The 27254-nt window shown below is 39.6% G+C and overlaps 2 protein-coding genes across 3 annotated transcripts in view; one reads left to right on the top strand and one right to left on the bottom strand.

Moving 5' to 3' along the window:
- AKTIP (AKT interacting protein) overlaps positions 1-3766 on the top strand; it is a 24527-nt gene extending 20761 nt beyond the window's left edge. Inside the window, exons 11-12 of the mRNA XM_064459387.1 lie at positions 688-766; positions 2038-3766. Coding sequence (XP_064315457.1) covers positions 688-744 — 57 coding nt within the window. The 3' untranslated portion in view covers positions 745-766; positions 2038-3766. The remainder of the gene's footprint in view (positions 1-687; positions 767-2037) is intronic.
- Positions 1923-27254, bottom strand: RBL2 (RB transcriptional corepressor like 2). Of its 2 annotated transcripts, none has more exons than XM_064459383.1 (22): positions 26946-27254; positions 25260-25390; positions 23819-24019; positions 21418-21482; positions 17146-17274; positions 16259-16419; positions 16089-16153; positions 15255-15441; positions 13216-13382; positions 12433-12542; positions 11424-11527; positions 10942-11079; positions 10278-10442; positions 9635-9746; positions 8741-9013; positions 7998-8266; positions 7259-7435; positions 7037-7108; positions 6548-6665; positions 5217-5419; positions 4625-4792; positions 1923-3843 (listed from the first exon to the last, which is right to left on the bottom strand). In XM_064459383.1, exons 1-22 carry the CDS (start codon positions 27159-27161, stop codon positions 3673-3675), a joined length of 3402 nt encoding a protein of 1133 aa, XP_064315453.1. In that variant the 5' UTR covers positions 27162-27254; the 3' UTR covers positions 1923-3672. The 2 variants fall into 2 exon arrangements, with proteins under 2 accessions (XP_064315453.1, XP_064315454.1); XM_064459384.1 differs by having other exon boundaries at positions 4625-4789; positions 26946-27253.

Raw genomic sequence — 27254 nt, forward strand, 5'->3', positions numbered from 1 at the left:
TTAGTGAAAAGGCTCGTGTGCAAAGCAGAAAATGAGCCTGGGGTTGTGACTGAGCACGATGTACCAGCTGGATGGTGAGTCAGAAGTCGAGTGTTAAATTGGAACCTGATAGTTCCTCTTCATTTGTTTTTATGATTATTCAGAGACTTTATAATAAGTCACTGACTTGCAAATTTCCTCAGCATCGTAGGTGAAGGACTTGGTAGAAGTTTAATCCCTTCTAATCTTGGGATGCTCTTTCATCTCAGCTGTGGCAGGGCTGACATAGGACTTAATTCCTAGTGCTTTGCAAAGCAGAAGTGTGCCCTGACAGCGCCGGGTGGGGGAGAGTTAAATGTGGAACACACCTTGGCACTTGTTACCTCATGGCAGTTCAGAGATGTGGCAGCTGTTGTTTTGTCTGATTTTTGCTGGGATTTAGAAAAAAACCACAGTTAAAGGTCAGTTAAAAATGATGACAAGGCAGAATGATAGACTGACATTGTAAAAATTATGGTTATTTGAGGAAGTTTTGTTTAGCTTTGAGCTGTCATGGACCTCTGTAGGACTGGTGAGCGGGCTGGATTGCTCTAAGCTAAATTCATGCTAGTAGCAGTTTGCTGAAAAGAAAAAATAATTTTATTTGAAGAGTGCTGAATTCTGTTTAGCTTAGAATGGTCTGACTCATCTTTCCTTTTTTTCCCTCAGATTGAGAAAGGGGAGAGAACACCAACTGTGTCTTCTGTAATCAGATTTGTATATTAAAAGCTGCTGCTCCAGGAGTGCGGTAGGTGAATGAGTAGTGAAACCAAATCCTTTCTCCTGAACGTAGCTGTCATCTTTCCTAGGACAGGTGTATCACTAGATGAAAAACTAAAGTTAAGTAAGTCCCAGCCAATATGTTGATAAAATGGTGTCTTTGAATAGCATCTCTGCAGTGCTGAGCTCTGTAAAGCATAATTCAGAAAGAGACATAAGTTACCCTGTAGCAGTCTTAAACAGTTCAGTTGCAGCTGGACTAGATGCTTGTTATAGGCCCCTTCCAAGAGAACTGTTCTGAAACTATTTGGGATCTTGTTTTTAAAATCACGTTTACATACTATATTTTTTTCCTGCCTTTGGAAGCCCTCTGGTGAAGTAGCTTGTTTTAGCATTTGTTGTAAAGCGTAACTACAAATTGTGGCTCTGATTATTTACAACTGAGGGTTATAGCACAACTTGGCTTCAGAAAGGACTAGAAACAAGAGAGGCTGATGAAACTTAGTACCGGGGCCACGGGGTAAAAATGCAGGGGAAAACAGTATGTACTTAGCTGTAAAAATACAGCACCTGGCTGCCAGTGGCCAGAATAGCAGCTCTTAATTCTTAGTACAAACATGAGTCCAGAGGCTGGTATGTATGAGAATAATTCTCCTTTCATTGGATTAAAATGTGAGACCTTGTACTAAAAGCTCCTGCAAGACAGACATACCTGCTTGCTTTTGTTCTAGGGTCATCTTCTGGGCTAGGCAGCAGACAGCCACCACCTTCCTTCTCTGTGTGGAGAAGGAACAGTGGGAGCCCCAGGCTGTGCTCAGAGGGTCTCCCCAGCAAAGGCAGTGCTGGGCCCGGTCCCACTGCCAGCTCCCTTGGCTGAGCTCTGGCAGAGCAACAGGAGGAAACGTATAGAGAGCAGACATGGTGACTGAATTGGGGCAAAAGTGAATCTTCTTCCTCTTTTTGTGACAAAAAAGTGTGATTCTTGTCTTTTTAATTGAAACCATTACTTGTAAAGTTTGGCTGAAGCTCTTGTAATCTCTGGTATCCCACACTTGTTGCAGAGCCCAGCTGTGTGATCGTTTTGATATTTTCTTTTTGCACTAATGGGTCAGACCTACTGTTTGAGCTACAGCCTGTTTTTAGCTTTGCACATACAGTGCTTTTTTTTATACAAGAACATAAAATTATGAGCTTATAAATTCTTTATTGAAAAATACACTTGTAATATTTCCATACAAAGTAATGTAAATGGTGCAAAGTAACAAGAATTGTCTGACAATTTCATAAATATTTTTACAGAAACATCTACACAATTTCTCGACTTCAGTCTTCTTGTTATGCAGGTAAGAATGAAAGATGCTTTTATCTTTTAATTGACCTTATGGGAAGATTTAGGACTTAATTCAACTGTTATTCAGAGGACCAGGAATGACTGAAAACAGAGCTTTTCACTTCTGCTTACTTATAAAAACTTCTGGAATCTGAGTGTGCTACATTTTCCATTAACAACACTACTGTCCCAGTCATGTCACCAAAAAAGAGTAAATTGGCATCCTGTACTAGTGGTTAGTGTGTTTCGCACTTTCCTAAGAAGTCTGGTATTTTGGAACTATTTTAAATGAAAACATCTAGTAAGTCTAATATATGCACTGCTTCCTTATCCTATTAGCAGGGAGAGATTTCTCTCAGGCAGCCTGATTTAGTACACTTAAAAAAAACCAAACCCCAACCAAAAGCCCACAAACCCTTTCCTGTAAAAACAAACGAAGCAGCTAAGTCTATGTGTTAGGACATGGGCACCACCCTCTCTCTACTGAGTAAGCAAGGTGACTATTTCCTGATGCTCAGGAAAAGCAAGCTGAAGAAACATTACAAGCATATAAAATTCCTCGAAACAAGCAAACATCCTGAGCTGCCTGCGTTCGTTACTGCATATACATCAAGTTTAAATGAATTCTTAATGCCATTTGCTGAAGAGGGGAGCTGTGGGATGTCAATTTAAAAATAAATACAAAAGTCAAATCGCTTCCATACAGAAAGACGGCTGAAGTCAGCCTTTGAAAAAAAAATTCACATTTAGAAAGTGCCATTGCAAATATACAGCAAAACTAATCTGCCTTTAAAAATGATGCTTCACAGCCCTATCAAAAGTGCCACCTTATGAACGAGAGTTCGCTTTAGAACATTGCACAGCTAGAAACAATGCATAAACAAAATGATCTACCTTTATAAACAAGGTGCCCAAACAGTAAAGCAAAATGATGTGATGGTTTTCAGGGGCACATGAAACATCCTAAATGTGGAAAAGATCCATTCAGCCAGCTTCCTTCAGGGCTTAAAAAGATGATTCCCATCTTCCCTTTCCAAGCAGAGCTGGATGTTGCTAGAACATTACTTGTAAATTATCATTTCTGTGGAGCTCGTTACTGTAACAACCAGGACACCGACGAATATGGGTATCTTGGTGCCATGCTCCTGTGTCTGCAGCATGTATCACTTGCTAGTCCAAAGATGGTAAGGGCAAAGCACTGACAAAAATGGTTAGAGGAAATGGATTTGAATACCTGTTGCAAGGTAGAAAGTGTAGAAAGCTGTACTGGGGATGCATTCTCCAAGCACCAAAAAGCTCTTCAGTTGCTTTCTGAAGCCCGAGGCTGGAGGTGGATGGCTTGCCTTAGGAGGAGCGTAACCACAGGCTGAGGTGGGGATGCAGGATTGAAGCGGATCCTTGCTGCCCCAAGGGCAGGGGAAGCCCTTTCTCCTGCCCCTTTGGAGGAGCACAAGGCTTGGCGCAGCCTGGGGCAGCAAGATGGGAAGAGGGGACAGCCTGGCTGAAGACACTGGCAAAGGCCCAGTGAACCCACATGCTGCACTCAGCAGCCTGGCCCTATGAGTGGCGGAGAGGGAATACCTGTGCTGGAACAGTGGACTGACTCAGTGAGACCCTCGGTCATTTGCTACATCTTGTAGTCGTCTTAGCAGAGCAGTGTGATTCTCCTGACAGATTCGCTTAGCTGGTGCTTCAGTACCATCTTCTAAAAGAATGCCTCTCTTCTTTGTTGGAGTTTCTCCAGTTCTAACCATGCTGTTAATTTCCTTTAGTCTCTGGAGAGAGGAAGGGGGAAAAAAAATCAAATTATCTCTCATTGTTGTGACTACCAAAATACAAAGTGCGCTTTTATTAACTGCATTACAGTGGGATGACGTATACTTTATTTCTGGAGATCTGTACTGTACAAAGTGCTTCCTGCAATAGACTAACCTGTTTAGTCACTGTACTGGTGTTTCCATTACTATCTGCTAGAGTCTTACTCGGTCTCAAGTGAGGTTGTTTCGGCCCATGTAGCACTGAAAGGCCTTCCGTCCATGGTGAAGACTGCTGCCTTGCACCCTGGGTGAAACATTTCCTATCTAGAACGAAGATGCTTCTCAGGACAGATATCGACTTTATTCTCAGTGACCACAGGATTCAGCCTATTACACACTCACGGGTAAGTCTTTTCATATTAAGAGCCATTTGGGTTTCTTTTACCCACGAGGTAGATAAGAGAATGTGACTGTACTTAATATTCTGTTCTTTGGACAGCCTCCATCCCACACGACCCAGCTGTTACCTGAAAGCAAAGGGTACTGCTGCCGTGCCTCCCCAGCCTTTCGTGTACCAGTACAGAGTGTGACTTTTTAAAGTACACAAGTAGCTTGGATGCCAAATTGCTTTAGAATTTTAGATACCTGAACTGACAGTCTGAAGAGCATTAGGTGAGAAAGTCTGCGTTAAACAACGTGAATGGAAAGGTGTGTTACACAATCTTCTCTAATTTCACTACCAAAAATAAAAGGTAGAAGTAAGGATTTATAAAAGCAAATTAGAACCCTTTAGTCTCACCTTAGACGGGCTGCTGCTGAAATAATAGAATATTTTTTCTCGAGGAGAGAGTGTAAACTCGTTTTTGTGTGGCGAGATGTAAACAGGGTGATTCTGGGACAGCTGTATCCTGCGAGGGGAGCCAATCCTCACAAATGGGTAGGGCGAGAGCGGAGGAGAGTCGGTCTGCTCAAGAGAAAATAAAAATTACTCAATGGCTGGTATCTTATCTCAGGTGTTCCTACAGTAAGGCTTTTCTAAGTTTGTCACCTTAAAGGCAGTTTAGTTTTTTCCACTAATGTCATACCCTACATATTTAGAAAGTTTTGTTATATTAGGCCAGATGAATTTTTTTAATTTACTTTTCTAACCTTATCTGAGGCTCGCAGATTACTTTGCTCAGTGCTGTGTGTTTCCTACAGGAGAAAACAGCAAATGGGCATTGAAAGTACTTAATATTTCAGCAGTGGAGTATGTCCTTGAGGTGAAATTATTGCCCTAAAAAGACACAGTGCCTTGAATTTGCTTATAGTGAGGCTAGCTAAGAGTACTTTACTGCATGTACAGTAAAAAAAGATCTAGTGACTAATGAAAAGCATAGGATTTAACTTACTGCATTTGAAGTATACTTTAGGGCAAAGTCTTTAATCTGCTCGATGTAGATGTTGTTATAGAATTGTATAAGGTCCCCTCGCTCTTCCTCCTCTGTGTCACTGTTGGCACCTGTCAGCCGGGTTGGCGTAGGGGGAGCGCTGTTGGGGTGCGGTACAGGCAGGGTGCTGCTGGATCGCATCACTGGGCTGGAGTCCCTGCTGCCTGCAGATGTGAGAGCAATCTGCTTTATTCAGCCTCAGGTGGTTGTTTAATGCACTTTGACCACTCTAATCTCAGACATGCAGCTGTGTATAAAAGCTGCCTTCCCCGTATTTACACAGCAGTACAGTGACCATGAATCTGGTGTCAATATCAGCAGTGCTCATTTTGTTCCCTCAGCACCTTTCCTTACAAAAAAAAAGCCATATGTTGTTAAAGACCAACACGCTGCCAGGTACGTGTACAGAAACACGTTCAGTCTCTAACTTCCTAGTGGATAAATTGCAGGTGGTTTTTCTGTATAAGCTGAATTTCATCACAATATAAGCGTATACTGCAAATTTTCAGGCATTTGTGCTATACTTTTACAGTAGCTCTTTCTTGTTGCCAGCTGGCACAATTTGGAATAAGGAACAGCAGTCTTTTTCAGCTAGTAGTAGAAATATTTGGCTTGGTATTATTTCCTGCTGGTTTAACGTGGGAAGTTGCAAAATATAGAAAACTTCCCACTCCCCCTTCTCTGGCACCTCTCTGTGACAGAAAACATTAATACCTAGAGTTTATACCATTAAATATCTTGAAAACTGGTGGTAGGAATGTGCAGTATCACTTAGTTGCTTTCCTTTACAAAAGTTAATTCAAGGAAAATGTGACAGTTCAAATATCAAGGAAAGAATCTTCAGAGATGTCAGATATGCTTAAATAGATGCTGTGGGTGGGTGGCTCGTTCCTGCCTCTGAAGACAGCCAGCTACTGCCAAAGAGACTGCTGCAGCTCCGGGACTGTTGTAATTAAAAAGGTGACTGTGAACATGGGCTAGCACTGATTTCCTGTCATTCTACAAAGATGTGTTCTTTGATGTAAAAACTGAGCTCAGAGGGTTCAGGCCAGCCGTCATGGTAAACTCATAAGGTAAGCTCATGTAGTGATAGATTCAAAACTGCCAAAGTGGGTGTAATATTAAGCTTGAGTTATAGCAGCTCTTAAATGTTACCAATGTGTTCTTAATTGTGTCCAGGTTTGCCAAAGAAGGAACTGTTTGGGGTGGGGCCCAAAATCTAACTCTTACTTTATGCATGCTGTTTTGGAAATGGAATGAAAACCAAACATCTGGAATTTGGAATGACTCACTTCTTTCTTTGTTCCTCTCTTTATTTCTGTCTGTAGGTGAGTCCTGCTGGCTACTGCTGTCACTGCTGCCGGAGCATCGTCGTCGTCTCCGGCCTTTTATCAGGACGCACCGATATACCTGCAGGGAAAAGGAGGAACATAACAAAGGATGGGGTGACCAGATGTGCAGTTACTGGTCAGGCAACAGTAGTCCCTGTGATTATATCTGCTTTGTAGAGGCTTCACTGGGGTATTGAAGTGCTTCTTGCAGGGGTAAAATACAGCTTAAGAGGAGTGTTATCCAAAGGCACTGCCTCCCTAAGTTTTAAGTGAAGGTATTTTCTATTTTAGGTATGGTTTAGCATAAGAACCTTCCAGTAGTGCAGCATTTTGGATACGACTTGGTGTCTTTTGAGGAGAATGGATCAGACTGCAGTAATTTAATACTAAAATAGAACTAAGACATTTAATGAACTAGATACCACAGCATTTCATACTGACTGTACTTACATGACTCTTGGCTTGTGGTTGTGTCCGATAGCAGCGCATAATGTTCTGAAATGATCTATCTTCCTTAGTAACCTAAGAGTAGACAAACAGAAAAGGTTAGTAGTTTTTCTGTGGGGTTTTTTGTTTGTGTTTGGTTGGCTTTGGGGTTGGTTTTTTTTTGAGGAGTCATAATCTTTGTAATATTAAGTCTTAAAGTTGTTTGTGTTTTCCTTTCCACCTCACCTTAGCCATTACATAAATGGCACACATCAGCAGCTGATCCAAATGCCTATCCATCATGATTTCAGGGCAGTGCACCAAGGAATACTCAAAACACGTCCAGATTTTTTTCCGCAGCTCATCAGCTATATCAAGTTTGACGCAGAGATCTCGCAGACGAACACTGGCTAAATGATACACCTGTTGAAATGGAGACTGCTTAGGGCCACAGCAATGCCGCTTCTCCTACCCAGATACAGGGTAGTTCAGACTTGCACACCCTGCAGAACTTGTGCAAGTGACAAGCTAATAGAAGAATAACTAAATATAATTTCTCTCTTGTAAGCAAAAAGACATTCCTGGTACTGATGCCAAGAAAACACAAATTACCCTGAGTGCGGGAAGGGCAGGGCCTGACCTACGGAAACCACTGTACTGAGTAAACCACAACGTCTCAAAGGTGAATTTCTTTCTTTAAAGCTCTTTAAAAGAAAATGGACATTTTCAAGTACCTGCTGGCCAAGCACATAATTTACTTTAGAACTCCTGGTGGCTGTGGTGATAGACTATTCCTCAGCTAGTGAGAAGTTGCTTGCATGAGAAAGCTGTGCTTCACATATGTCCATGAATACACAAAGGCTATAGATTATTAAGTTTCAAAGTTACTCTCTTATTATTAGTAGAAATAAGTACACATTTTAAAAATCACTGAAGACTTGCCAAAATACAAACTCAGTAAAGCACAAATTAGAGTGAAAAGTACCTTTCTAAAGAAGAGTGAAAGTGAGCCCATCTTCCGAGGCCTGATGGCTGTGCTAAATTGCTGGGTTTGCCTTTGCTCTCCAGGAGAGATCTGCTGAACCGTGAGCTGGCCTGGTAACTGCAGGGTTGCCCCAGTCATCTGTGTGTTCAGGGTACCAGCAAGAGTCTGGGCACTGAGAGGCTGAATGGGACCAGCGACCGCGTGAGGCTGGGCACCTACATTTACTTGGACTGGGAAGAAAGTTATTCCTCCGTTTTCATTGGCAATACCTGTAATTTAAGAAGAGAGTCTGAATTAAGAGCAAGTTGCAGTGGTGGTGGGGGACATGTGGTTTTAGATTTGTTTTTTGTTTTGTTTATTTTTTGTAAGAATTCAGTAAATCTCATCTTTGCTTATAACTGTATATTTAATATATATGTAATTGTTTCATCAAAATACATTGGATACAATTGAACTGAATTTTTAGTACTAATGCATCCTTCATCCTGTGCTAGTTCAGGAAGGAAAGCTTACTGAAACAGCTAGGTCTATAAAACCAGTGTTGGCAGTCAGAAGATCCTTGTGCTGTACATGTTCTGTCTCTAAATTCTGCTTGTCTATTCATACAGTTCCTCCCAATAATGAATCCTTAAACATACTCTTCTCTCAACTGGCATGCTCTTTCCCCCCACTCTGCCCCTTACTGTGTCCTAATACTCTGATGGGAACAATCCTGAATAATTCTACAGTAGCTTTTCTCTCACCTTGTACTGGTATGGTAACAGTTTGCCCATTATTGGCTGTTACGGTGGCAGTTGCCACTGTAACCAGCGTCTGGCCGGGCACTGGAGTTACCGACATGGCTTCAGGGTTCATGTTCTGCACAGGCACTGTATTTACCACAGGCTGTTGTGAAACTCTTACTGGAGTTCCAGTGTCAGAGGTATTATCATTATCAACAAACAGTCGTCGTCTTGTAGGATTGGCTGTAGGAGAACTGTATCTGTCATATAGGGTGGTTGGAGAGGACGAAAGGCCTGTGGATTAAAAAAACACGTATGCCCATAACTCGTTGTATAATCCCTTAGTATACAAATATGTGACAGAAATCTAGTGAGAACCAAAATGAGTCATGCAACGCTCTTCAGAAAACATTTTTTAAAATTCCTTATGTCTACATTTGTGGCTCACAGATTAAGCCATCTCTAAAAGCAATCTCAGATAATGCTGTGTTTAATAATCTCTTAAGGTAATGTATTAGGTTTTATTTTTCCAGGGGAAATACATAACTCAATACATAGTGGAGTTTCTATTCTGGTATAATGATAAAGCAAACTGTTCAAGTGCTACTGATTACAACATACGTGGGGGGGGTGTGTGTAAATATATTATTTAACATATACATACATATACCCTGTTGGTATACTTAACCTCCTGCAAAAACCCAATCAGAGTATTTTTTCATGTTGAAATAATGAATGCATTGGTCTTAGACCTCGGACTTAACCATGCAAGTTGCAATAGAAGCACCATTTACAGGTGTGTTTGCAATTAACTGTACGTTGATGTTAAGCAGTGTACAGCAAGGAGGCTCCTTTAGATTTAAAAATAAGCATAACATACTTGCGCTTCTTAGACCATAGCTTTAGAAGTCTCACCTTTTCCTAGTCCTCCAGTTTCAGCACGAACCTCGTTAATTCGTCTTGGGGTCAACGGTGAACCTACAACACTGTTCCCAGTGGATCTCTCAAAGTACTGCGGTGGCATTACCTAAAGTATTTATACTTTTATTAGAGTGGCTGAAGCACAGATTGACTACCTAACAAATTTTTAAAGGCTCCTGCACTGCAAATTTTGAACAGCAAAACTATGGAAAAAATAAAAAGAAGCCTGAAAAGTTTGCCATAAGCCTAACTAAAACTGCAGTCATTGTAATCTTTATGTGACTAAAATTAAAAGTCTGTACTTCTCAACATGTTTCCTCTTGTCTAGTGATCTTTTCAAGTATAAGTGGCTGGTCCAAACCCTCCCTACTTGTCCACTTTGTTCATTGTTCTGCTACATGATGCAAATAGGGGTGAGAGTCATCTCAGCTGCCTGTCTCCATTTTGGATGTCCCTCTAGGAATGTCCGTGAACAGCCCAGAGCACGCTATATGTACTATTTTCTCTGCACTGACTACCTCGTAGGGTAAAACTGAAATGTGGACATGTAAAACCTCTCCTTCAGGGTGTAACATCCAGTCTCTACCATCCTGTCTTATTAGGAAAAATGATGTAAAACGTATAAAGAAGTGCTCACCTCTTCGCACATGGGAACTTTGTTTTCATTATCTCTGATTCTGTCCCACAGTATGGATTCCTGTTTCCATGCCATACTTTCCAAGATCTGTTCTTCAATATGATTAAGGTGTTTCACTACTTCCCGACAAAGGCCATCCTCTGCTCTAATGAAAACCTCAATTACCTGTAAGGTGGATAATCATGATCAACATAATGTACTTGTTTCATATATTTCTTCTTACAGAGAGACTGAATTCTAATTCCTGATTTTCAAGGAAGAAGTGACTATTAGAAATACTAAGGCTACAGTACTATGACTCAATCATATGCTCTCTTGCAGTTTTACCAGCAGACAGGCATTTGTATCTTTCTAAACAAATGACCATGTCAAGCACTGTTACAGAATAGCTGCCACATTAGCTCATGATAAAAAGAAAATCAGTTAGTTACTGTGTGGATACTGAGCAGTTTAACACTGAGCAGTATCCCACAGCATGGCGATTTTTAAATGCCCAAGACACACCCCAAAATGACAGACACTTGGGTGATGTTTTTCAATACAAAAAGGGGCAAAGCTTTATGTCTTAAGTTAACATCTAGGTAAGGAGATTACTTAGTATCCATCAATACAGCACTCACTCATGACTTAATAAGCATTTCTAGCTATCAAACAAACACTTTACCTTATAAAAATGATAAACTGGAATGTCAAATATTTCAGTGATGAATGGGAAGTTTCCAGGTGGCTTGTACGTAAACGTAATTATTTCAAGGCAACATGCCAGCAGAGATCTATGAAACACATCTTGCTCCAGTATTGCCTGCAAGAGGGTTGCAAACTTCAACACTTAATTTACAGTGTAACTGTAGAACAGTAAAATGCTTTCTATTCTACCTCAACAGCAAGGTTATCGAGCTTATAAAAAGAGATCTTATTTTGTAAGGGAGAGAAGTTAAAATGAGCCATCTTTACTCATTACAAATTTCATATACCCTTGTGTTTGCAAGCACAAATGACTTGTACACTTCTTCCATTCAGGTGTACTTACAGGCTACTTTTCAGTGATTTACCCTCATTTTAATTAACTGTTCTGCTCTACAATGGTTTTCCTTTTCTGTAGATCCAACTTTAAAAATGAGGTATAATTTGATTAGTTTTCCTTACAGATAAGTCAGTGTCTCCCAGCCTCCTCCTCTCTTGCTCAATGACTGACTCCAGGACCTTGTAGTATAGCACCTCAGCACGACGAAAATGCTTACTAGCTACATCTGCAGGAGTTTTAAATAGAAACAATATTGTGAACTGCAATAAAAAAATTATATTCGTCATCTTCAGCAATAGAGATACAACAGTTTTGCTTGTGCGGATTGCTGCGTTGCTGTGGCTACAATACTTTCAGGACTAAATCAGTTATTTTAAAGCTAACTTAGGAATCCCTCTCCTATGCAGCACTGACTTGTGAATGCAGATCAGAATAACTGATTAGTGAACCCAGATTTTGATGGAAACACCAAACAGAAGAACAATCTTTAAATTGCTATCATATAATACACATATTTCAAGTTAGAAAATATATTGTTTGAAAAGTATACCTATATGGACCCAGCTGGCACTGTGCAGCAGAAAACACCGAGGCAACTATGTTGACAAGACAAATGCAAAGTAAGAAAGACCCTATTAAGAGACAAGAAGGTCAAGAGCATCGTCCTGATTTTAATCCGTCTTTACTTGCTTCACAAATCTTGACAACTTTCCAAATTTTATTTCGTGTTTATACTGGCAGGATTTTAATAATATCTGCACTAACCCATCCATGTACGTAAGCCAAAATTGCTGAAGGACTTTTTTAAAGACTGCAATTAGGCAGATTTTTTCATTACTGTCACAAAAATCCATGTCATCGTTATTTTTGTAATTGGGAGAAAAGTGGTACCCTTAAGACCACTTTTTGTTTCACTTTTGTAGAATCGAAAGTATCATCAAATTTCAGTGATTTAAGCTAAGGCTGATTATAAAATGGTATACAGGGTTGAAGTTTGCCATGCCTTAAGACTACCAGGAGAAGACAAAAGTAATAGTAATAACTTGTAAGTAGAACTGTAAGTTAATTACAAGAGATAAATGTGTTTACAGGCTTTTTAATTCTTAACTGTATAAGTAAAATGCTTCCCACCTTTGGAGAAATTACTGAATTCCCCTTCAGACTGCATGCTCTGGCAGTATACTTCATACATTTCTTTTACTCTGTTTGCAATAGATTGAGAAGGATCTCTGGAACATGCCCTGAAAATAAAGACTAAAGATTTTCAACATGCTATTCCTGCTAAGACAGAAAAAAAACCCAAAAAACGCAAACACAACCTACAACTATTTTTCTCATACGATTCGGGCATGAAACTCAAAATGTCTTGGACAGCAATATAAACACACCCATATGTGCCTAACTGTATGGGTACTGTAGAATGTCCACAGCATATTATTGTTATTATTGTAGAGTGTAGTACATACGCACATGTTTTCATGATCAGGGATAAACAGCATTTTCCATGTGATACAAAAATTGTTTTAAAAATACATTGTACCTGAGGCAACAGTCCATCTACATGGAGAATAAATTTTATTTTGAGTCTTCTACAGTATGGGGTGATTTGCTAGGTAGTGAGGTTTGCTACGTAGCAAGAAGGAAAGTCTTGAAAGTTTTGTTTTAGCAGTTTGCTGTCAGAACTGTTGGGTTTAAAAACTTGTATGTTCTTACAGCCGTCAATCTCTTAAGGAGAAAGGTGTCTAAATAAAGAGAACAAAGCCTTTTGAAATGTGAGTGTCTCTCTGGGTCCTGTTTTACTTCAGAACTTTTAAAGACTGACTAACATTTTAAATCATGCTGTTTAGCATTAACATTTGTTATTAAAACTATTTAAAAAATAGAATTATTTGGTTAACTAAACATCAAACTTACCTGAGTATTTGCTCCAGATTTTCACTGGGGGCATTTTTCAGTCCCGCCAGCATCGTATGAAGGCGGCTCAAACTGTATGTTGCAATGGAAACCGGCGTTACATACGGGTTGCTCTCTTTAATATACTTGCGGCCAGTAAGTGGGGTTGTAATCCTAAGCGATTTGGACTAAAAGGACAAAAAATAAGCATAACTGTACATTACTGTAAAACTTAGATACACGTCATAACCTCGTAGTGGCTGTAGAATGCTTTCTTACACTGTGCTATGGTGTACGCTTGGAAAAAAAGACCAGGAATCAAAAAGGCCAAACTAGTTCCTGCCTCAGATAATAGTCAGCAGTGACAGATTTATCTGTGTCACTTGGATGTTTGTCTCAACTAGTGCTGTACAGGCACAGAGGAAGTGACCTCACACGAAAATGCAGATACTGGGAGTGAAGTGTGAAACAATCAGGCCAATCTAAAAAAGAATAACACCAGAACCCAAACAAACTGCAGCAGCCGCCTCTTATCCCCTGAGTACCAAAGGTAGCTGTAGCTCATAGGAAAAGTGAACTGAGCCAGGGTTTCCTTTCAGCAAGTTTAACTCTGACACGAAAAGTCCTCCTGAATGTAACAATTAGCATTTTAATTCATTTGCATCAGATAAATCCATCATATTAAAATAATTCAACCTGAAGGTTGTTCCTTCAATTAATGTACAGCAAAAATGATGCCTCTCCTAAATATCTAAGCACACAATTACTTAACCAAGCAGTGTTTTCCTTATTTTAATGAATACATTACATTTTGCAGTCTTCTCACCATTAAGTCCAGCTCCCAGTACTACTCCTACTTTCCTCCCACACTCCCAAGGGTGTTTTACTTCTGTTTCCATACCCTGCCAGGAAAGGTGGTTGCCCCAGCCCTGCCCTGGACTCCCCAGAGCACACAACAGCACAAGCATTGCAGCTGCAAGCTGCTGTGTTACAGGCCACACTAGTTCATTACTACAGAAACCTACAGGAGTCATGCATCCAGAACTAGGCCAGCAAAACAATGGTTGATTATTTCATTAAATAGATCAGAAGTGAAGAATTAACTGCTTGCACTGCTTTTGCAGATAAGGGTATTTCATCTTTTCTCTCAAGAACGTTGAAAGCCATTAATCCCTCTAGGAAAAGATCAGATAACTATTTTGGTGATCTAGACTGTTGTACCCTTTTGCTCTTTAATATAGTTGTGCTAATACAGATTATATCCTCCTTCATTTGCCTGTTTTGTATCCTTCCTCCTTTAAGGTATCTTCTCCATCTTCAGGAATATTTTGATGTTCTGTAATCACATGTGTGTATGTCTGCATCCAAAGCCAGTGCCTATTTTTCTAAAGCTACTCTAGTCACACGAAGGCTCTGATAATTTTATACGTCTTCATTTCATTCTTCTGCAACATGGAGTGTTCTTTATCCTCTCAAAGAACATATTCTATGTTATTTTGTTAGTCATATATAAAGACATATCTATGTATCGTGCTGTTAGGGCAAGCAAGGTGAAAACCATTCCCCAGTGATTTAACTAAACTTGTAAACAGAGACCTGTAAACGCTGAGCCGCTTTGCCTATGTTAAACAAAAAACTTTGCATACGGGACAGAGATGTGAGGGAAGGGGAAGTTGGACAGACAAGTTCAGAGGGCCCTGACAGGTGCAGGGCAATTCAACACCTGCCAACCAACCATGGAGAACTGCCTGTTCTGTTGTGCTTGAAAATCTTCACCTACAGATTTACCTGAAGATACCTCTTTAGGTAATGACTGAAATATTCTCTATACTGGATTTAATCAAAGAAAACCCACATGCATAGACAAATTCTGTCCAAAAACCCCACAAGCAAACAATATATCTAATCAATTATAAAATCTAACTCAGTTATGCTGTGTACACCCCCAGATCACCTTAAACAATAAAGATGGTATTTTTTTAGTAGCTGTTTCTCTTCATCAGACAGACTAACTCAACTTGTTTTCCATATAAAAACAACACAGACCGTGTCGTACTCACCCTGTCAAAGTGCTGCTGCAAATTATGCTTCACTTGTACTCTTTCAGCTGTTTCCATTCCTGAAGTTGTATTTAAGCACCTTGTGAGAGTTCCAATTTCTTCATCTGCATCCTCCCCAAGAAATATTCGCTCATCGAGATTTCCTACTGACAAAACATACTCCTCGTAGGCCTTGTTAATGGCTTTGCTATAGCAGAAAGGAAGAGACAGATACAAACCCCACTTTATTCACCTGCTTACTGAAAGAACACTGTTCTGGCCTGTTGGAAGTTTACTTCTAAACTTCTTTTAACCCTGACTTAAGAATTGGAGCTCCTTTAAAATTGACAAGATCTTGAACGTGGCAGTGACAAGGACATTATTTTTCCATTATATCTCATGGCTTGCCATTTAGTATAGCTGCAGGAGGAACATAACAACATACTGACAACTTGTATTTGGCTGGAAACTCTTCAAAACTTGTACGGCATCACATCATCATAAACTACGCTTACCATTTTCATACATTTAAAGGAAAATAAGTTCTACGCATAAGCATCTCCAGGTTTATAAAAAAAAAAATACCACCAAACCCAATTTTTCCCTCCCACTTCCCACTCATTCCATGTGCTTCCACATCTTTTTGCTACTACCACTTTGAGTTATATTTTTAAAAAAGTGAGGAAACACAAACATAAGAATAAAAGGAACTGAAATGCAATGTAATGTACGAACGTTAATAAATAGACAAGTCAACTGGCCAGTGTTACTGTTAAGATACAGATAATAACGGCAAGTGAAATTGTATTACAGAGGGCTACTAATGCAAACCAAACCACAAATACAGTGACTCACAAGCTATCTCCAAAGTTCCCAGGGTCTAGAAATCCAGTCAGATTCTCATCTTTTCCTTTTAAAAGCTGTAAGACAGTTAAAAACACAGGATGGACATTTCAGTTCTTAAAAAGGTCTAGAGGATAATGAGTAAGGAGAAAGTTTTCTACATTACATATTTATTGACCAACCTTTTTATCAAAAAGTTTCCGAATATATGGCTTCCAAAAATGTTCCTTTATGCCTTTTGCTTCTAAAACTAGTCCGTAATGTAATGAACACAGTTTTTCAATGACGCAGGGAGGATCAGATGATACTTTATAATCCTTACTATGAAAGTCTTCAGGTAGACCTACAATTAAGAATAACATATTATTTAATTTTGCAAATCCATACCCGGTTTTCTTATTAACCTTAAATTCTATGCTGTGTAGTCTAGGTAGTGTGAGATTAAAATGGTAACTGTAATACTTATTCAAATTAATTTGAGATAACGGTCCCAGTTCACATCCAAACCACTACAAAGTGAATGTGAACACTGCACAGCACTAGAAATTAAGTATAAGTCTGGAAAGAATTACATCAGAAATTCAACGGAAACTTTCCACCATTCGTTTGCATTTGTTGTTATCAAATGCCTACCTTTCTGTTCTCTTCAGAAAGAGAACGGCAGCAATCCAGAAATAAGAGAAACAACCAAGCTGCTACTCTCATCCCTGAGCACTGGATCTTTCCAAGCTACTGCTTCATGGGAACTCTCCAGACCGACTGTGTCCAATAAAGCCTGCATCATTACGCACTCTTTCACTGGCATTAAAATGTCATTAACTTGAATTTTTACTTTGGAACTTCCTTCAATTAATGACAAAATTGAGTAGTCTGTTATTACATAGTACATTAATAGAAATCTAACTGCGTAGCCAAATACAGACTATATTAATTCCCACATATTTCAAATCAGTATTATCAAATAAGTATTATCACTTATTCTCTGCCATGGAGATTCATACTGATTTCAGTAGTCTTAGAAGTTCTCGTGGACTTTGGATAAAGATAGATAGGTTTTTTTTCAACATACCTTTAAAATTAGGATTCAGAAGTTCTTTACGGTTAGGACACTGGAGAGCGTTTCCATACACTAGATCCAAAGCACATAACAAGAGATGGTAGGAATTGACCAAGTCATCACTGATCATAGGAAAATTACCTTCGATATTAGAAAGACACAAGACATTAATTAAAATTAGCATAGATTTTAAATTCTTTTAACCACGAAACTGTTGATATTTTTATTACAATCAATAATGGAGTCTTGGAAACACAGACTTTGGTGACTATAAATATCTGGATAGAAACACAGGTAGTAAAACAGACACACACTTAATAAAATACAGCAAATATGAGAGTAAAATATGTTTTCAGGACCAGTGGCAATTGCATAGAAACTAAAATATATTGTGCTGTTTTGAAAACAAACCATACCAAAATGTTGATAAACGTGATACTGCAGACTCCCTCATTCACAGTAATCTGATTACTCAGTGCATAAATAACTTGAAGCACCAGGGACTATATAATGCGAACTGCCTCAGAGGAAAATTTGTTACCATAATGCTGGCAACACAAAGCCCTGCTATCTGGCAGCGTTATGTCCTTCCACAGATTCTTACTCCATCTGCCCGAAGCAGAATCTTGTTCAAAAGGCATGTAAGGGGGAAGAATGTGTTTGGACTGAGACTTTCCTTTTCCCCAATTTTGCATTGCTGTAAAGCGTTGCAGAGAATTTTAACTTTTGCTAGGCTAGACCCAAGCGTTCAGATGTCCTAGAAAAAGCAAGCACCGCCCCCTCCTTCAATTCCCCCCATTCTCCAGAATGAATCTATATTCAACTCAAAGTCAGATTATTTTTCTTTACCAAAATTCTGTTGGGTCCATGCACATTATAAATTGTAATAAATGTAACTTTATTTCCCTTGTGCTTTACAAAAGAGTTAAAATATGTGTATCTGATCTGGTTTACAATGTAGCTTTATTTCATATACCTCTAAAGTACATCTTCCTGTAGAAATGAATCCTTGTAACCTCTTCACTCTTTTATCACCTTTCACAAAGATTATATGCAGATTCATTACTCTTTACTGAACTCATTCAGGTTTATGATATTCCTTTAGAGGAATGCCCCTAGCTAAAAACAATCCTGTAAAGTAAACTATACCATTAATTAATACTAGAGATCACAATTCCATTAATTTCTGTGCACAGCATGATTTTCTATCACTCTCTCAATACTAATGAGTCTTTTACCCTTTTTTTTTTTTTTTTTTTTTTTTTTTTTTTTTTTAGGTAAGCTCCAAACTACTCAGCTAAGCCCACTATGAAGAACAGGTTTAAATCCTTGAAGAAATCTATCATATAATTATAAACTCACTCAGAGCACATCAAAATGTATATATGATTAAAGAATTTCTCTAAATTATGCTGTTACTTTTCTACCAGTAATGTACGAGTTTGTTCAAATTTATATTCAATTTTCTGATTCCATGTTTGTTAAAAGAAAAATAATTCCAATGCAGATAATTGGAACTATTTAAAATAATGAAGCCTACATGAAATTTGAAGTAAGTGTACACATTTATCAGTTATTTCCAAATCATTAAAGGTTCACAGCAAAGCAATGACAGTCCTAAATACAACAGCAAAATGTTAATTAAAATCTTACAGAAGTAACTACCATGACATAGGTTCGCTTTCATAACCATGAATTCTAGGATGGCAATTGTCACTGTCAGCACAGTCAAAAATAAACCTAACTTTACAGTATCAGTAGTTTCATACAAATGATTTGCCAATGACATTTCAAACAATAGCTTACTACTCACTTTCATGACCTAGTACCAAAAAATAAGTTATCTTAGTGCAGCAGACATATACTTTTCATTTCCATTTTAAAGAAAGAAAAAAAAGCCAAGATAGTTTAAAGATAAATTCTTACAAATACTGTGCAGGAATTGCAGTATTGCTAAACAAAGCTGCTATCTTACTTCGCAGTGTATACCAAAGGTACGAACAAGACCTGTACTTTCTGTATTTGTGAAACTGAACACAACAATCTTCAGGCTTGCAGAAATATCACAGAGACAAGCCTGAACTTGCTACTGATGTGCGGTTGCCATGATAAGGATTACTGCCAACCCTCAAAACACAGTGAACAAAACTTAACATGAATATTTAATGCCTTAAATAGTCAACATTTAGTTTCCATTTTTGTGCTGCCACACCTCAATAAATTTACCACTAGTTGCTTACTAATTTTACAGTTTTCAATTACTGTAAACTTTCCTTTTCCTTGTAAATTTTAATTGGCTATGCTATCAACATGGTATTCTCTACAAAGTTACTTTCCACGTCTGAAACTGCTTGCTAATTAACATGTAGTAAATTGATGTTGTAGTTACTAAAACATATTAACTGATAATTTAGCAATAGGAAGACTCAAAATCCCTTTGCACCTTGTAAACTGTCTGATCTACCCATAGAAGTGGGGAAAAGAAAAATCTCTGATTTTTCAGACTAACCTACTTGCTCTCTCAGCTGCTTAAGTGTGCTAAAGAAGAAAAGTCCTGACTGACTGGAAATAAAGTACAGTACCAACTCTCCTCTGGACTCAGTGGAATATGAACAGGTATTTCATACTACCTGAGAGCGCTATTCTGGACTGGGAAAGAAACCAAGATGAAAATCATACTGTGTTTCAGGGTTGCAAGCAACATACTTGTTTAGGGAAGATTCTTCTTCCCCAGCAAAGTGGATTTCGCACCCTACTGGGAAAAGGCATCTTCTACATAAGATATAGTGTTCAGCACAGCACTCATGCAATACCAGTCCCTTCTTGGTCCTTGTACAAAGGTGTGATGGTGAGGGTCCAGTAAGATTGCCAGAAACTTTTCCAAAAGGGAGCTCCTGGCAACCCTCTGCAATGTGGTACAGTGTAGAAAGAAAGGCTAATCTGTATTGAACAAAATTAGTGCCAGATAGTTCAATATTGTGACAACCTACTCTATCCTATCCTCAAAAGCAGCCAATTAAGAAAATCACAGCACACTGCAGGGGTCTTAACACTGATTCACTTTTAAATTGGAAGAACCCCACTCCCCCAAAATCAAAACAAAATTCCTTTTATTCCTTTCCTTGTAGAAGTTAAACTATTAGTTTTCTTACATTAGAAGTTATCTTATGAAAAAATATAAAAAGTCCCTGGAAATTATCAATGTACCTGTATCTACAAAGATGTTCTCTCAGTGAAGAATATAACTATATCTTACTTACACAAAATTCCCAGTGAACACACATCCAAGCAGTACTTGAATAAAGCCCAGGTATGCAGAAACTCTTTAAGAAACAGGTTTGATGAGGAAAGCCTTTAGACTGTATGTGATATGACTGAACAACTTAAGCCTAAAATAAGGATTTAATCCTGTTCCCTCCTGTGTTTTTTTCTCCCATCAGCCATTATCAAGAAAAACTGCTGAAATCCTCTACTATTCTTATTAGATTTAAAACTGCACTTATGATAAAGGTTATATATATATTGCAATACATTCTCTGTTCATTGCATTATTTCAACAGAAGCATATAAACAGAGGATCCCCTTATGTGTTCCAAAGGAATCTGACTCTTCAAGACAGTGAGCTGTTTATGCATGTACTGCTATGTCCAAAACCCAAGAGAAAAATCACCCTTGCAAGACAGGCATATGCAGACCTATTTTGTAATGCATATGGTTATTTGATACAGTTGCTGTGTGCTCATTTTTTAAAAAGGTGGGGGAGCAGGAAGGCTATGAAAAGAATTGGAATGCTGTCTGTGATACTAGTGTGGAAATATTCACACCTAGAGATTGATGATAAATTTTTAATAGGTTGTAGGAAAAACATAATTAAATATTTTCCATGTTCCTGGAAACTTAGGAAGATTTTAAATATTCTTTGTTCCTAGTAAACATACATATACACTTTAATTATAACATCATCTAAATATGAATTCACTAAAAACCTAAGCTACTTTGTCCCTTGGAATTACAGCATAGATCTCCATAATACTTTGTAAAAATATTCCATGTAAAAGCTACCAAACTATCTGGATATATAGCTTACCTTAGAAGTGTGGTAAAACATAGACCTGGGGAAATTAAGACAGAATACATTCTTTCAGGCTGTTCTGAGAAGGCCCCTTCTCCAAAGGCATTTCTGAATTCAGAAATGCCTTCGCCTATTCAGCATTTAAAGATTGATATAACACAATGACTAACAAAAACAGTTTTTCAGTATTTAATCCCTTTCAAATCTCTTACCTTTTGCATGAACAAACAGCACCCAACAAAACTGGAAAACTTCAGTCACTGTGCACGGCTGTCGTCTTTCGGGGCAAAATACAGCAAGAAGATACCCAATAAGCTCAATGAATTAAGAATGATAGAACATCATACAACATTCAATCATTCTAAAAGAAAATGAAGCTTTACTACAGTGTGGCCAAAATCTTAAATCCTTCCCACAAAAACCTGACTAAAGATAATAAAGCAAGCCACACGCCGGGTTAGTGCAGACACAAGTGGAACCCCAGTCTCAGTCTGCGTGTGATGATTCAAATGTCACTACAGTAGTCCAATGCTGCAGATTCCATGAGCAATAAGCCAAGACTTGAGCAGAAAGTTACTGTAAATGTAATGTTAAACACGGCTGGCCTAAATGTTTTCTTTTAAGGAAAAACTGTGATCTTAGTTCCAAAGAACAGGTAAATATCTGAATTTAAAATCTACAGAAAATGTTATTTCTGCTTCTTCATACAACAAATGGTGCATATAGTCAATCAAAATAGTTTGAGAGCTAGAGCTGAAATGCCTTCTTCAAAAGCACTCTGCGTAACAAAAGCATTTATACATATTCTTGAAGGAATGCATTACACAGCATGCTGATACTAATGTACTCAGTACAGGCAAGATTTTCAGAACTGTGTGTTCAAGAGTCTCACCTATGTACTAATGTAAAGCATTCTGTATAGGATTTTATATAGCATACAGAATTTTGAAAGATATTAAATGTTCATTAGAACCAAGTTCCTCTGCTGGTCCTTGTTTTAAATGCTTTCAAATAATATACAACTCATTCATGAGGCCACTTTTCAAATCAAAAGTTTTGCAGCTATTAAGGATTTGTTATTTCTTAATACTGCCACACACACCATACTTGACAGTTTTCCTGAATCTGCTTCCTACTTTCACGCTTCTGGCTAGTTAAGCTCAGTTTGTGTTCTTGGTAATAGAAAAATATTGTCAGAGTAATCAACTCATCCAGATTTTCTTTTCAAGAAAACCAACTCCAAACCCCAACCAACCAACAAACCAAAGCTGAAAACAAAACCCAAAACCCACCCAAAAAACCCATCCCAAAACCAAAACACAAAACCAAGCAGACATGATGCTCAAGTATTTACTGCATGCATTTAAAAACCAAAAACAAAAACCAACCAAACAAAAAAACCCCAAACCTAAAAACCTCCCCTAGCACCAGTTGTTATAACTCCACAACATCATTCCTTGTTTCCATATAACATATCACTGGAAGTGCTATGTCATATATTGCAGCTCATCCTCCATCAGGTTATGTGAAGAATGGTTTTAAATGTCAAAATTAACATACTTAACTAATTTTTGTGTGAAATGTATCATCTCCCAACTAAAATTACATCACACCTAACCATCCAAGCTAACCAAGTAGCAGGGTTTACTCTTCTAATCATAGAATTATACATGCAATTTATTTTAATTCCAACATTTTATGCAAATATTCATATCAATACATAATCCTATTCCATCTACAGTCCAGTTCCCATTTACTCACCTTTTGCATTCTCCAACAAAATAATTTAGGCACAAACCTGTCCTTTATTATAGATTCAAATATATCTGGTTACAAATGTCACTAAGTTATGGACACAAGAACATCAAGGGCTGGGGGCGAGGGAGTAAAAAAAACCAACTAAGAAATAGCCCGTAAATATTAGAAAAAGTAAAATAAAATAATTTTTAAAAACCGAAACAAGCCACAAAAGCAACTAAACAATGGCTCTTCACAGTAGTGAAGATGAAAGAAATAACAAATGAGAATAAATCAATCTCTGCTAACTACCATGAGAAATCACAAGCCATTTGAAGTGCTGGCACAAACAGACAAAATCTTGTTGAGATCAGAATAAACAGAGAAGGCAGCCAGCACATAATTTTCACAGCACTCCTAATATAAACAGTAACAAAGAAATAAAGCTTCTACTCTAAAGTAAAATATTCAGAAGAAACGTGTCTATGAAGAAAACTATGGGAATTACTAGGGAGTGAAACAGGGTGAGTTGTTCTATGAGCTGTTGAGGCTATACTGATCAAATATTCCAGCCTCTCCCATCTTAGAAATACTAATATTCCTCTTGTCTACAGGCTGATTTTAATCACTCCCCTTTCCCCTGCCCCCAAATCATAGAAACTTAACAGCTCTGGGATTTCCTGCACCCTGTCAGGTCTGACAAACTGAAAAAAGATTCAAAATTTACTGTGAGCAAGGACAGACAGACCAACACTGATATTATAAAAAACTACTATGACAACACAGTCAAAAACGCAACTAAAACAACTCAGCAGATTCATTATATTTTTGTGACAGTAATGCTCTAAAGTCAGTCTGGAAGTAACAGAAACGTACCTCTGTTTTCTTCCTCTTTGTTGACGAGGTTGATCTTCTTGAGGATATCTGAAAATGTCCTGAAAAATGGGCTCATACTTCTTAAAAATTACTGCAGAAACTGTAAAGTTTCTCTCCAGTCTCTCAGTTCGTTCTCTGAATTGGGAGGGTAGATTTGCCATGTCTTCCCATTTTTTCATCTTGTTAAAAAACTCTATCAAGCTGAAAATACCAAACTGGTTAGATCTGAGTGGGTGGGGGGACTGTGTTGGTGTGTGTGTCGTCGTCCCCCCCATCGTCCCCCCGCCCCGAAATATCCTATACATTGTATTTATTTACAACAAAAGTGCAATTTCTATTTCCCAAACTACTGATAAAATGGCAGTATTGCAAACATGACAATGTACTCAGAGCCAGTCCTTTACCCGTAAACAAGGAGGAGCTCAGACAGCTTGCAAAATATTTTTATATCCTCAGTTGTGTCCACCTTAACTAAATATTCACAGTTCTTGGATTTCCTCACAAAAACATAATCAGCTCCAAGTCAGATTACTCTAAAATCAGATTTTCCCTGTTTTTCTGAATAATTTAGTAAAAAATAAAACAAACTCTGAGTTCTACTGTGCTAAGCAGACTCTACAAAGTTTGAAACAAGCCCTACGTTTCAGTAAATCTCACTTCATAAATTTGGTTTTAATTTATTTTTCACTGTTTTATCTACACCTACTTTTTCAATGTTATTAGTCTTTGACAGCCCAGAACACAGAAGCTGTTTACCCACATTAAATTCCCTAAATTTCTGATTTGGGGGGAGGGGTGGAAGAGTTTTTAAAGGAACACTTTTGTATTGTTTAAACCAATAGCAATGCTCCAGCAGTAAAGGAGATGGGGAGAAAAAGTGCATAAGAACGTTTTTGTATTTATTTTTTTTTTTTGCCAAACTACTAAGTTGTTACAAAGGAATCAGATTGGTAATAAAGTCAATTGTTTGCAGGAAGTTTTTCTCCATTACTTTATGGACATAAGCATTTGATACAAATTTGTTTATCAGATTCTGACATCACTAGTTTCATAAAGCAAGAACATGTAAAAAGTGAAGTCTTTTTACAAAAAAGATGATAAATTGTGTGAATATTTTCACAGCCAGTTAAAAACGGTTTCTCATGTGAAAATTCACACTTTTCACACTCTTCAAAAACAAACTATTCTTCAGGGACTGGTTTGTTTCTTTGAGAGAGGGAAGGCAATCCCTGATTTTGAAAACCAGTGTTTTTGCAACATAGCAATGACCACAGGGAACTGTCCTGCTTCTGTGGCAATGAGCTACAACACACAGAATCTGGTGATATAAATTCTATCTTTAAAAGCAGAAAACAAGAAAGACATTTCACCTTTCTTCTCAATTTCTAAATTTCACAAGCTGAGATTTAAGTGTTTAAAAAGTAGCAAAAAGAAAAGTTACCTTTGTTCTGAACAGCGCAAAATTCTGGTTAAGGATACATAATTTCCCTCAGCTGTCCCTCTGCTCACTGTTGGAATTGCTTTTCTGCAAGCCACATACAAGGCACACGCTAGCCAATGCAGATCATTTCCCTGTGAATTAAAACATCAGGGATCTAAAAGACTTCACTGAAAAGAAAAGCATACTTTTCAACTAAGCACCCAACATCAAAGAAAAGGAGAGCACTGTCCCCTAAAGTCGGGAAGTTCAACCAGCGACAACGTTGTTTCAGAGTTCTGTTGAGCTACTTTGTGTTTCTAACTACAAGTTAAACAGATACTTAACATCGAACTGTCAAAACTAAAATTACATAATTACTAGTTATCTTTATAAATTTCCTATTTGACCGAAAATTTAACAATATATTTTTCCATGTTACTTTTCTCCTATAATAACATTTTGTACTGCCTTGGTGTTAGAACAAAAATACAAAAGCTACAGTTCCTTGCTATCAGAACCTTCTCCTGCTCCGAAAGATAGTAGGAAGAGAAAAACAGTTTCCATTTTCCTCTGTATTACGCAACACAACAATTACTCAATCTGGTACCTAAACAAAGAAATTAATTTTCTGTCTGATTTCCTAAACTTCCAACGAAAACCTTTCAAATCTTATTCTCGCTCTTCGAGTAAGAAACAAAACAGTTTTAATGGGAAAAAAGAGTGAAGAAAGGGGCACAGAAGGCTGGATTCGACGCTGTGTATTTCTCGGGCTCCGTGGTATGCCGGGGCCGGATGAGCACACACCGTCCGGGGAAAGGCAGGTTTCCTTCCCGACCATCTGAGCCCGTTTGCGATGGTTGTGAGCAGCGTGCGGGACAGAGGCGCCGCCAGGGCGGGGCGCTGCCTTCCTGCGGCGGGCCGCACGGCCCGGCGGCACGGCCCGCCGCTGGCCGCCTTCCGCGGGCTGCACCGAGCGCTGCCCGGCGGCGCAGGGGCAAGCCCCGAAGAGCCCCAAGCAACTCTAGACAGGCGTGCTTCTTATCGCAGCCGCCACCTTTATTTTTAAAAAGCCACCCAGTAAAAGGCATCTCCCGAACAAAGCGGGTGCGTCACCGCATGGCACCGTTTTAAAGAACGTTACAAAACCCGCACGCTTTCAACCGTCCACGAAGTTTTGCGCTACGTTCACGCAAATCCCGATATATTATAATCCCGCTGAAAGCATTTGCGCGGCCAACTGAACGGCGCCTGACGAGCGTCCACCGAGGCAGCGATGTCGCGCCTGTCGGCTGGCAGCAGGAAGATCAACGCGATACGACCCTTTTTATTTTTACGCCCTTTCACCGCTGTGACGCGGGACCGCGGTTTCTCCCCGTTTCAGGGCTGGGGAGCACCGCTGGGCCGCCGCCCTCCCTGTGCCGGGGCGGACCGGGCCCGCCGCAGCCCCGTTCCCCTGCCGGGAGAGAGGGCCGGGGCATGTCCCTCAGCGGTGCTCCCCGGCGCGGGCTGGCAAGCAGGGCCGCGGCCGCAGGATGCCCCGGCTCGGCTGCGAGCCGCGGGCCGGGCGGCGCCTGAGCGCCGGGCGGTGTGAGAAACGGGCCGGCCCTTTCCCTCCCCCCCACGCTTAACCCCCTCCCTCCCGCCGCGCTGCCCTCCCGGGGCCGCCCCCCGCCGCCTCAGCGCGGCCCACAGCCCCGCGCCCCTTACCTCCAGGGTGTAGTTGCGCTTCATGCTCTGGTAGCTAAGCCAGGCCTCGGAACGGGCTCGCTCGTCCATGTTGAGGCTGCTGCAAAGCTCCTCGTAGCGCTGCCGCGTGTCTCCGTCCTCGGCCGGCGGGGAGGGGGCGGGGAGGGGAGCGGGGGGCGCGGGGGGCGCGGCGCCCCCGGCCCCCGGCTCGGCGTCCTCCCCCTCCTCGCCCGGCATCCCACACCCCGGCGCTAGGGGGCAGCGCCGCCCCGCCCCGCAGTGCGCTTGCGCCGCCACCCCTCGGGGTCGGGACGCGCCTTCGAATCCAAA

Source organism: Phalacrocorax carbo, chromosome 8, assembly GCF_963921805.1.
Source record: "Phalacrocorax carbo chromosome 8, bPhaCar2.1, whole genome shotgun sequence".
Classification (NCBI taxonomy): Eukaryota; Metazoa; Chordata; class Aves; order Suliformes; family Phalacrocoracidae; genus Phalacrocorax; species Phalacrocorax carbo.